Source organism: Miniopterus natalensis, chromosome 12 (assembly GCF_054644295.1).
Source record: "Miniopterus natalensis isolate mMinNat1 chromosome 12, mMinNat1.hap1, whole genome shotgun sequence".
NCBI classification, from domain to species: Eukaryota; Metazoa; Chordata; class Mammalia; order Chiroptera; family Miniopteridae; genus Miniopterus; species Miniopterus natalensis.
In genome coordinates, this window is record NC_142092.1 from 74429547 (window position 1) to 74442348 (window position 12802).

A 12802-nucleotide genomic window follows, 5' to 3' on the forward strand; every position below is an offset into this window, starting at 1 on the left:
AGTCTGCTGAGGGCCAGGCCTTCTCAGTTACGCAGGGGAGGTCAACCCGAGAAAAAGGTCTCTCACAATGAAGGGTTTCAAGGGGGTCTCTATTAATAAGCCTATGGTGTAGAATCATCATACTGACAATGGGTATAAAACATCTGTCACATCCTTTTGAAATCAGGACCAAGGCTTCCTTCGTGTCACTAGGTCTACTCCGCCTCAGACTTTAACTTGTTTCTCGGGCCGCAGCAGGGGCTGACACAGCGGGTCCTGGCTCCAGCATGCAGACACACGAGGGCATGCGCCAGGCCAGCTCCCACACGGACAAACAGCACACACAGTGACCAACCACAGCATGCAGTGAAGCAAATGGTTTCTCAACTGAAGATGGATGGAGTGAACTTAGAACCAGGGAAAACATCAGTGCAGCTAACCACCTGCCAGAAAGGTCTGTTAAACCTCTAGGCCATGGGCGACGAGGCGAAACCTCGGAACCTGCTGCCCTGACCACTGTGGTCCGACAGCGTGGGTATCAATCCTACGAGGAACTAGAAGGGCCATGCTCTGAGTCTCACTGCTCAGTGTCTGAAACACTCTCCTCTGAGACCTCCTTCCTATAGGACAGCTGAATTTTCTACTCATTCTCACTAAACCACATAACTGTTGTGACATTTTGCTCTTTGGTTTTCAGGATTCAAAAAATTAAAAGATGTAAACATTCATAAAACGCTTTCTTCTTTGTTATTAATATATCTCAAAGACCAAAATTATCAGCTATGAAGCAAACCAGACCACTGCTCACAGGGACCCACCTGCCAGCTTGTACCTAGGGCCCCGCCTGGGTGGCAGAATTCTGGGCTGTTTTGCAGACATTAACTAAGGTCTGCAAGAAGGCCCCTGTTCCAAAACCTCCCTTTTGCAGGCCCCACTCCTCCCCTGCAGGTGGCGCCACAGGAGCACAGCCAGGACTGGGGCCAAACCACCCCTTTCACTTTCGTCATGGGGATTCACTTCAAGCTACTGGGATTCCAGAAATCCCAGCCTGGGAAGGAAGGGTAGCCTCCCCCACCAGGGCAGGCAGCAGAAGGGCCTTTACCTGGTGGTCACCTTTAACACCAGATGGTCCATGCTAAAGGCATTAAGACATGGCATGTCACCATTAGGGACAGTCACATCAGAAAGGACAAAACGAAGTCTCTCATTCCCTGGCTGGTGTGGCTCAGTGGTCAGAGCGTAGGATTCTATTCCGGCATGTACCTGGGTTGCAGGTTCAAACCCCGGCCTCGGTAGGGGCATGTGCGGGAGGCAACCAGTTGATGTGTCTCTCTCGCATCGATGTTTCTCTCTCTCCCTCCTCTCCCCCTCCCTCCCTTCCACTCTCACTAAAAAAAAATTAAAAAAATAAAAGTAAATCAACGGACCAGGTGAGGATTAACAGAAGAGTTGCTCGGGGTTTATCAGCCCTCAAGAGAGAACAGGCCCTGTCTTTACATCCACTTTCATCACAGAGAGTGACTAGTGTCCAAGAGCAAATGCAGAGCACTGTCTGTCACCTTGGAAACTGGCAACACCTAACTGTGCACTGCCTATGAGACACGCCTCGGAACTCCAAGCGCCCACAGCATGGAAAATGAACCCCCTCAGCCCAGACTCAGGCCCCGCCCACACTGAACCAAGTGTGGCACCAGGACACTCAAACAGGGAAACGGCAGTGCGGGCAACTGGGATGGAAGCGGGTGACTGCACAGGATGGCGTCTGATGGCAGCGGTGCAGGGGTCCACTTACGGGCACCAACTTCCAGTACCACTTGGAGGGAGACTGCTCGGGAAGCAGGAGGAAGAAGGCAGGAGAGGAGGGTCAGCGGGCCGGGCCCACATGTGGACAGACATCATACACAGGTGTACACGAAGGGACCCGTGCCCGTGACCCCATATCGAAAGTTACAGGCACTCTTACACCACCAGTCTCTGGGGGAGCAAAGAAAACTCCGGAAACACGGTACAGGCTGGGAACCAAAGACAACAGATGCCAAGTGCTCCTCGGGAGGGGCACAGTGCGTCATCTGTCTTGTCCAAGGACAGGAGGAACAAAAGTAGTCACGCATGTGGTGCCTACACATCCCTACAGCTGAAGGGGATGCCGGCAGACCGCACACACGCTGGGCCACATCGCCATGGGTTTAGGGGATGTGGATTCAGTCATACATGTACTTGGCCAAAAAACAGTATCAGGGAAGAACAGAAATGACCAGAACGAACCCACACCACCTGCGTCATTTCGTCAGCTGTGTCACAGGGCCCTGCCATAACCCCACGCGGGGCTTTAGGGCACAAAGCTAGCCTCCCAGGACCTCGTAGGCAGTGCAGAGGTCTGCAAGGTGCCGCTGGCAACATCCTCCTCACTTGCTGACTTGTAGAAGCCAACTCCTGGAACCTCATACCTCCCAACGTCCCCTTCACCCCCAGGTTACACACAGGACACCCCTGCCAGGGTGAGAGGGTGCATGCTGTGTGCCCACTGCCACCAAGGTGCTCAGGGCCAGCCTGCCGGGGCCAGGAGACCTTCCTGTCTTGTGAGGAAAGGTGAAAGTGACAGTGGTGAACATGGCTGACCCTCCAGGACAGGAGCAACACTCACACCACAGAGAAGTCCAATGGCCCTTTACCTTCTGATGAGCTGGGCTCTCTAGCAGCTGCTGTCTGAGCTTCCCTTCTTTCTCTGTTATCTCTCTCATTTTAAGATTCACCTAAAGGGGAAGAAAAAGGTATTAACAAGGCGCCTGCCTCCAGCGCTGGTCTCCGTATCCCCCCGGGGCACCAGCCCCACTGTCTGACTCTGCCTCCGAGAAGCAGGTACCTAGACGGTTACACACACGCAGAGACCTAGGACTCCTTGTGACCTGTGGCTGCGCAGAGAACCAAGACGCCCCAAACGCTGCACGGGGCTGCCACCTCACTTCCAGGGTGTGCACATGGCGCCGGTCCTCATCCCATCGACAGAGGTGCTGATGAGACAGTTGGCGGAGACCCTCACTGAGGAGCCAGAGGCTGGCTCATAGGTTCCCTGACTACAGAGTAACACTAAATAAACCTGAGTCATAAGCACACTGCACACTCCTTAAACAGTTAATACCACTTTGTAGAAATTAAAATACTCTCTCCTGGAATTATTAAGTCAAAAATAAAATAGAAATTGCAATTATAAAATAATACCATGGAGAAAGATACTCATCGATGCCTATAGGGTCATGGTCGGAGTTATCTGATGAAAAGGCACAGAACTGAATCTTTTATTATTAAACAAGAATATAGACAACTCATGTGATTCAAATTAAGAAGGTAGGAAATTTGTTTTAAAAGAAAAACAGAAGAAAAATCAATATAAATAAAATTAAAAATAAATGAATTAAAACATGTATCAGCAGGTGGATAAGTGATAGAGCAAGTACCGTAAGATGTTAGTTGTAAAGTCTAGGTGGTGGGCATATGGTTGTTCTCTGTATAACTCTTTCAACTTTCCTGCATGCTTAAAATTTTTTTCATAAAAAAATGTAGGAAATAAAAAGTTTTGGGGGAAAATTAACCTAGATGGCTTCCTAATCTGGAAAGAACTTTCCGATTAGATTGGTGATATTCATGAATGTGACTTTTGATACTGTGTCATTAGAGGAAACAACCCTGGTGAAATCTACAAAACTCAGTGAAACAATTTCCCAAATTACTGCTACAAAACCATGGGTGAGTAAAAGGGCCAGGGCGAAGGCAAGAAAGAGAAACAGACTTTCATATAACAGAATACAAAAAATTCACCCAGCCCTGGCTGGCGTGGCTCAGTTGCCTGAGCGCTGTCCCATGCACGGAAAGGTCCCTGGTTTGATTCCTGGTCAGGGCTCATGCCCAGGTTGCGGGTTTGATCCCTGGTCGGGGTGTGTACAGGAGGCAGCCGATTGATGTTTTTCTCTCACATTGATGTTTCTCTCTCTCCCCCTCCCTTCCTCTCTCTCTAAAAATCAATAAAAAAATATTTTTTAAAAATTCACTTATCTAGTATTAGAATATATGAAAGAATTCTTACAACAATAAAACACAAATGATCCTATTTTTCAAATGGGCAAAAGATCTAAACAGACATTTCTGCAAAGAGCTACAAATTGCCAACAGTGCATGGAAAGAAGCTTTGGTCATCAGTCACCACATCTAAACCACAATGAGACCCCTCACACCCTCCAGAACGGCTAGCACTGAAAAATCAGAAAATCAGTGTTAGCAAGGACGTGGCAAACTGGAAACCTCAGGTATTGCTGGTGGGAAAGTAAAAGGTACCACCACTGTGGAAAAGTCTGCCAGGTCTTCAAAAATTTAAACAGAGAGGATCCACATGACCCAGCAATTCTACCCCGAGGTATCCACCCAAGAAAAAGCAAAACACACCCACACAAAAACATGTACCCGAATGTTCACAGCTGTTCACGAGAGCCAGAAAGTGCACACAGGGACATGCATCAGCGGAGGGAGGAATGAACAGAACAGTCTCTGCACACACAGAGCAGCCTCACCATGAAGAGGCTGAGGTATGATGGGCTACACGCAGAGCCGAGCAGAAACAGGACACTGAGTGGGGGAAGTCAGACACGGAAGGCCAGGTGTGACAAAATGGACGTGAAGTGTCCAGGCAGGCACATCCAGAGGGGTGGACAGAAGATTCATGGGGACAAAGGGGTGTGATAAACAGGGTGGAATTAGTGGTGACAGCTGTACTACCTGGTGAATATACTAAAAACTGATGAAATGTGCACTTAAAATAGTAAATTTTACAGCATGTGAATTATATCTCAATTTTTTAAAAAGTTCACTGACAATGGCTTCAAATTGCAATTAACCTTCAAGAAACTACCACTTGTCAGGTTTTAGTTTAGAATCAAAAAAAGATGTGCATAATTATCTGAAAAGATTATGTAAATACTTGTCCCTCTTCCAAATTAACTCCATATCCACGTGGAGCCAGGCTTTCTTCACACACTTCAATAAACAAACTGTAACAGACTAAATGAGGCACAGGTAAGAGGACTGCGCCTTTCAGGGACCAGGTAGGGGACAGGCTTCACAATGCAAAACAGTGCCACTTTTTTTTATTTTGGAAAATAGTTATTTTCATTAAAAAATACATTATTTATATTAACATGAAATTACTTTACTGGTTTTTTTTAGTGAATTAGCAAATATTTTTAAACTTTCTTGTTTTTACTTTCTAACATGGTAAATATTGATTGATATTTTAAAAATTCTTTAAGCCCGGCCAGGCGTGGCTCAGCAGTTGAGCATCGACCTAGGATCCAGGAGATTGGGATTCGATTCCCAGTCAGGGCACATGCTCGGGTTGTGGGCTCGATCAATGACTCTCTCATCATTGATGTTTCTATCTCTCTCTCCCTCTCCTTTCCTCTCTCTGACATCAATAAAGATATATTTAAAAAAAAAATTCTTTAAGACGCATAGTAATTTTTAAGAGTTTAAAGTGTACTTAGCACTATCCAACCCCCCCAACTATTTGGGAACTGAACTACAAACGCCTAGAGAACCGATTGATAAAACAAGGCTCTGCAAATGAAACAGAACATTCTAAGGAAAATGATGGAAACCACAACATACACAAACGGGCTAGTGCAGCCAAGGGATGAGCGGCTGTGTTTACAGTGGAAATGAAGAAAGGCTTAAAACTAACTTCCTACCTTAACAAACTGGAAAGGAGAGCACATTAAATCCAAACTAAGCAGAAAAAAAAAGTAATAAGAGGGGGAATTAAACAGAACACAACTGAAGAAATCAATAAAAACCAAAAGCAGAAAACAGTGGGACATCACTCTGGACCCCATGCACACGAACAGGACAGTAAGGGAAACACTTGAACTTTATGCGAATAAATTCAAGCACTTAAAGAAAGCTGACAGATCCCTGATGTCACAGGTAAGCAAACTGACACGAAATTATGTAGAAAACCTAAGTATCTTATGTGTGTACTAAAGAGACTAAGTTCATAACCAAAACCTTCCCAAGAAAACTCCAGACCGTGATTCCATCAAAGATTCATAAGAACAAAATAATACTCATCACACACAAACTACTTCACGAAATTGAGGGGGGAATATTTCCCAACTCATTTTCTGAGGCCAGCATGACCCTGACACCAAAACAATAAAAAATATGTTGCAAGAACATATATCAAAGAAAGCTCTTGATTCGTAAATACATACATATATGTGTGTATATATATATATATATATATATATATATATATATATATACTTAAAAATTCTTGCAGCTCGTTAAGACAAACAACCTCATTAAAAGTTGGGGAAAACATCTGAACAAACACCTAATAAGAGAACCTACACAAACGTCCCCAGTCGCTAGGGAAATGCTAATTCAACCATATAGATTCCTCCACACGGCCACCCAAAGGGCTCAGTGAAGACCAGACCCATGGTGCTGCCAAAGGGGTCACCGGAATTCTTTCCTCTCATTGGGGGAGCTCAAAATGGTGCGATCCCTTTGGGGAGTATTTTGGGAGGGTCTTCTGAAGTTAAGTGCTTTTCACATGACCCAGCTACTACACTTCTAAGTATTCATGGACAGAGATGAATATCTACCTGCGCATGGAGGCTGTGCACAGATTCTGCTTTCTTTATTCACTTTTTTTTTTCAGATTCCACGTCAGTGAACTCATATGTACCTGTCTTTCTATTTCACTAAGCATGAGGTCCATCCATAGTATTGCAAATCGAGATTTCATTCTTTTTCATGGCTGAGTAGTACTCCACTGCATATCTGTACCTTTATTAAAAAAGGTGTTTTACTGTCCCCCCCCCCAAAGAAAGAGAAGGGAAAGGGAGAGAGAGACATAGATGTGAGAGCAAAACATTGATCAGCTGCCTCCTGCACGCTCCCATTAGGGATCGAGCCTAAACCCTGGGCATATGCCCTGACTAGGAATCAAACCAGTGACCTTTCAGTGCATGGGATGACGCCCAACCACTGAGCCACCCAACCAGGGCTGTCCCACAGCTTTCTCATCCACTGGTCTACTGATGGACACTTAGGTTGCTTCCATATCTTGGCTGTTGTAAACAATGCTGCAGTGAATATAGGGGTGCATATGTCTTTTCGAATTAGTGTGTTTGTTTTTTCAGATGAATACCAGAAGTGGAATAGCTGACTCGTATGGCAGCTCTATTTTTAATTTTTTGAGGAATCTTCATACTGTATTTACTCTATTTCTTAAACTTCAATTTTACTGGTGAAAGAATAAATAAGAGGCTACTTTCACCTTTCAAATTGACAAGTATTTTAAAATAATATCCAACATATGGGAAGAATTGCAAAAAAGGCACCCCCATGAACTAACAGTGCGAGAAAAACAGTACAATCTTTATCGTCAGAACTTTGGCAAAAACCAATCAAAAGCCTTTAAAAAATGAACCTCAGCTAAACTGAAACCTCTGCCCACCAGAAACATGTGGGAGTAATGGTGGGCGGGACCCTCCCAGACCAACTGAGGGAGTGCCCTCACCGCACTCACCCAAGGCAAACCTCAGCTTACAATCGAATGCCTGGATCTACATATTACACCCAAATAAATAAAAATGATGCGAATTTATATCAAATACTGTGTTTATAGGTGGTAAGCTTATGCATAATTTACATTTTGTTCTGTTAGCTCATCCATGTTTTCTAAATTTTCTGTAATAAGCAATTTCTTTTATAAGGGGGAAAAAATAAAAGTTGTGAAAGAAAAAAGAAAAGTTAAAACTTGAACTCTGGCCACGGGAAGCTCATGCTAGGATTGCAGAAACGTAACCCAAGGCTCAGTCTGCTGTGGAAGAGTGCACAGTCCTGAGAACCATTTTTAATGAAGCACTGTGGGCACTTCCCACATGTACGGTGTCGTGCAAGCCGGGGACGAGGAAGGCCAGTGCCCACCACCAAGGGGCGACCTATGGGCACTGCCAACTTCCGAGTACACAGCAGGACTCAGAAGTCAGCCCGCTCATCCACTTGAGTCCCCAAGCCCTCATCCAGGTAGTTGCCCGTGTCCCTGACATGGCCTGGCTTGTCCCAGGGAGCCACCATGCACACTTGGTCTGGCTGGGCCATGCTCTCGACAAATCCCATGGCCACTGATTTTTACATTGTAAGTTTCTAAGTATAGAAGGAAAAAACAGCGTTTAATAAGACATAAGACATTTTTCTCTTAATCAAAATGTCATCTAAAATGGGCCACCTCTTCAGTGCACAGAAGTGCTTAAGATAAAAAGGAATGCATCAATCTGGACTATAAACATGTCTGCATTTTCTACCATAAACTCACTAGCTCTACCCACGCCCCCTCCTCCTGAGCTTGGGAGGGACACCTGTCTGTTCTGATGACAGCAGGCATTTCTGGGGACAGATAAACCATGGTGGCCCCTGCTCGGGCCTGGGCCTCGGCATCACACATGAAGAACAGCCACCCAGTGCACTCACCTTGTTGACCCAGAACACCATGGCATCCTCAAGGTCGTATGGAAGCTCCTTCGAGGCACTGAATGTCGAGAAGCGTTTGACACTGGCCACCACCTTCTCGATGCTGATCATCTCCACGGTGTAGGCCATCATGAGGGCGTCCACCATCGCCATGTGGGCACTCTGCAAGCCGAGGCAGCAGTTAAGAGGTGCCACCTGCCTCTCCCACGAGGCTCGACAGACCCTGCTCAGACTCAAAACTCTGCCAGAACCTGTTCCTTTTTTCTCCATGTAAGGAGACAGAGAGGCCTATCTGCTCGCCGCCCTCCTCAGGTCAGCAGCCTGGTGTCTCCCTGCTTCATCTCCCTGACAGCCCTGGGTGTGGGGGTCCTAACTTCAGGGCTGTGGGTAAAGGTACAGAGGGCGAAGAGATGTGTCTGAGGCCGCACGACCACCAACAGGTCCCTGGGCACCATCAGGAGCTCTGGGCACTAAAATCACAGGTGGCCTTTGCGCCGTTTCTTCCCAGAACCTGGGGAACATGCTCCTGACCCACAACATGTCAGTCACAAAGTCCAAGAGTAAAAAAACCACAGAACCTAAAATGCCAGTGAATGGCCTAAACCAAGGCAATGCAGATGGCACCCACAACCACTCAGACCGACAATGGTTTGGAAAACTCACATCGGTGATTTGGCTTTCAGAGAAAGACGGGGAGGGGCTGCTTAGGGGAGAAACAGGCATCTATTTCTTTATTTGGCACAAAAATACAACATACACATGAAACAATCGAACAGAATGAGCCCAACAACTATATATCCCAAAGTCTGCATGGTGCTCACCTCCACACATCTCTGAGCCCCCCCTTGAGACAGCCAAGAGGAGCTGCTCTTGCCCGTGACCCACCCAGAACAAGCACTTAGCCACATGTGACACAGGTACTGCCATGCACTCAGACCTCAGCCAGCTGCTGCACACTCCTGTGCACTGTCATGCACCTGATGTTTTGGGAACACTCTGCCTCATCTGAAAGCTTGGCTGCAGAGGAACTGCTGGTGACACAACAGGTGGTGCACCACACAAGTGCCCATGGCACCAGGGGCTGTCACCTACCTCCAGAAATGCACAGGACGCACTGGGTGGGGTGGGGAGCAAGGGGTGGTGCCAGGCCACTCACCATCTTTATGGGTGCCTGGCTGAGGTCGGGATCCGTCACGGGGGTGTCATCGCTCTCCATCACATAAATCCCTTTCCGGGACAGGGCCTGGATGACTGACTGGTGTCCCTGTATGGCGGCCGCCTGGTCCCCCTTCAGGATGAGGCTGCAGACGCGGCAGTACAGCTCGCTGGACAGCAGGAGCTTGATGACAGGTGGTTTGATGTGCTCCTGCTCATACTGGTCGATGTAAAAGGGGTCCCTGAGGTCCTCGGGGATGTTATCTAAGCCAAGGAAAAGATGACCGCGTGAGTGTGACATGCACATTCAAAACGCCCACGGGGACAGGGGACCATTAATAACAACAGGCGACTAACAGCATAAAAAGACACGAGCTGGTCCCTAATCCCCATCTTCTCTATTGCAGACTAGCTACTCACACACCTGGGGGACGTGGGCAATGCATGTCACAGTGACCTCACCGCCATGACCTCAAGGAGCTGCTCTCCTGACACAGGGCAGTGAGAAGCAGGCGCGGGGACCTGAGGGGCGAGTGGGGCAACAGGGAAACCAAGGTGCAGTCAGACTAGGACTGCATGTGTCCATAGCCAAGCACATCGACTTTCTCATGGCAAATCGGAGAGGACAAGGCGGCCACACACCAGGGTCTCTACAGAACGGAGAGTGCCAGGCCTGTGACGAAGGCAGAACGGCGGCACCAGCCTCCACCTTTGGAACAGGCGGCACTAAACTCCGTATGAGCCATGTCACTTAAGTGTCACCACAATTCTATCAAATCAAGACTTTTGTCCCTACGTTACAAATGAGGAAACTGAGGCACAGAGAAAGCAAGTACTGTGTCCAATGTCACGAGAGGCAGAAACCAACTGTGAACCCCAGCTGGATCCACAGCGTTTATACCGCCTCCCATACAAATACAACAGCCACCTATGTACAGCTGGGGACAGGATGGCGGACAATCTCCCCAACAGTGTCTCTCATGCTCGCTCTGCAAGATGTCAATCACTGTCCCCCAAAGGGGGACGCTGTAGGCAAGTACACTGGGAGGCTCCAAGTTAAGCTGATTCCTTTCCAGGAGGACCCCACCTTTAGCCTGCTCAGTGCTGAGACCTCCCCACAGATGCTCTGGAATAGTCCCAGCCTTAACAGAGCTCAGAGAGCCTGCACAGCACTGCCTGTCACTGCGGCTCAGTTACTCACCATCAGTGGCAGTCCGAAAACATTAAGTGAAAATTCCAGAAACAATTCATAAACTTTACGCACCATTCTGAGTAGCATAATGAAATCTTGTGCTGTCCAGCTCTCTCTCCAGGGATGTGGATCCTTTGTCCAGTGTCCCCACGCTGCAGACACTCCCTGCCCTTAGTCACTAGTAGGCGTCTCGGTGGCTTGTGTTCGCGTCACCCTGACTTACTTCATAATGGCCCCAAAGTGCAGGAGCAGTGATGCTGGCGATTTGGACAAGCCTCAGAGAACCCCCATGCTCCCTTTACGTGAGAAGGCGAGTACGGGATGAGCTATCGTGACAGAGAGACCACATTCACAGAGCTTTTACTATAGTATGATTATGTTGTAATTGTCCCACTTTACTACTAATGACTGTAATCTCCTCCTGTGTCTCATTTATAAATTACACTCTGCCACAGGTACATATATATAGGGAAGAACACAGGATACACAGGAGCTGGTCTCTGTGGTGTCAGACCTCCATGGGGTCTGGGACACATGCCTGGCAGATAAGGGATGACTCCATCTGGAAGACACCAGAGAGGAATCCTGTGACACCAATGCCAACATGTAGCCCACTGAAGACAAGCTCGAACACCCGCAGCCCTCTCCACACGGAGGCACCAAGGCTGGGCAGGAAGGCACCCTGCTTCTTCTCCACACACTACTCTTCACAGGTTCCACTTTCCTGAGTCATTTAATTAGGGCGGCTTCCCCATTTTCTAGCACTTAACACTTGCTTTCTTATTTCTAACGTCAGCGCAAACGTTCATGCTGCACCCGAGTTTTCAAGCACCGCTGTGCACACCTCACTGGAGCACCCAGAGGCCCTGCCAGGCTGAAGGACACACCACTGCTTAGTGGGCATACGTGGACCACAGCAGGGCCCACTCGGAAACTGTTTGGACTTCTGAAATGGAGCAGGCATATCAATAACAAAGGGCCCCCTGACAAGCCTGGTGGGAAGAGCCCTCTTTCTTCTGGGTGTGAGCAGGGAGCTGAGGGAGGGAAGGGGGCTGGCCCAGGAACAGATGGCAGCCTGGGAGGGCACATAGAGGACGCAGGACCTGGCTGTGAATGGGACAGGAGTCAGAGGAGGACAGGGAGTCAGGGGAGGACAGGGAGTCAGGGAGTCCCACGATCCTGTTACATTTTCAGAAGCCCACGCCAGATGCCGGTGGTGGTGGTGGGGGAGGGGTAAGGATATAACAAGGGCCAGCCAGGGCTCCTGTGACAATGTCAGGACACTCCTCCTCCCACCCGCCTCCTCCTCCTCTCAAAGCTTGTCCACCTCCGGCTCCTCAGCTGGTTCTCCCTCATTTCTTCAAATACAAAGGGGCGTTTTCTGCCTCACTGCCCAGATGACCCAAGTCAGTCTCATGGCTTAAAGACCACGTGTGGATGGTCATCCCAAATGTACATCCTGATTCCAGCTGCTTCCCTGAGCACCTTTACCCCTCTGCACCTGGAAGTCTGCTGGCCCTAGAGCCTAGTCTGCCTGCAAGGGAACTCCAACACATCCCAAGCCTGCCTCCCCTGCGCTTCATCTCAAGGTCAGCTGCTCAGACCGAAGGCTTCAGCATCATCCACTCTTCCCTTCCTGCCAACCCACTGGCAACTCCAGCTCACTTCCCCTTTGAAATGTATCCAGAAAATGAGAGCTTCCCATCACGCCACAGCCACCCACCTGCCACTGCCTCCCTTAGTCCAAGCCCCCCCTCACTTGGATGACTGATGGGCTCCCTTCTAGGAGGGCCGAGACCTGCAAGACCAGGAGACATAGCTCCTTGCAGGTCATGGCTCTGGAGGGGACGGACATAGGCACTAGTGGAGGGCTGGCCCCAGGAAGGACAGGCATGCACGGCACAAGTGCAGAAAGACCCAGGCCACCTAAACAGAGAGCAGCAGCCACGG

General features: G+C 48.5%; 1 protein-coding gene across 1 annotated transcript in view; it reads right to left on the minus strand.

The window, feature by feature from the left end:
* Positions 1–12802, minus strand: part of CAMSAP1 (calmodulin regulated spectrin associated protein 1) — a 36112-nt gene that overhangs the window by 15348 nt on the left and 7962 nt on the right. Inside the window, exons 2-4 of the mRNA XM_087823108.1 lie at positions 9662–9924; positions 8506–8667; positions 2652–2732 (exon numbers count right to left, since the gene is read on the minus strand). Coding sequence (XP_087679234.1) covers positions 2652–2732; positions 8506–8667; positions 9662–9924 — 506 coding nt within the window. The remainder of the gene's footprint in view (positions 1–2651; positions 2733–8505; positions 8668–9661; positions 9925–12802) is intronic.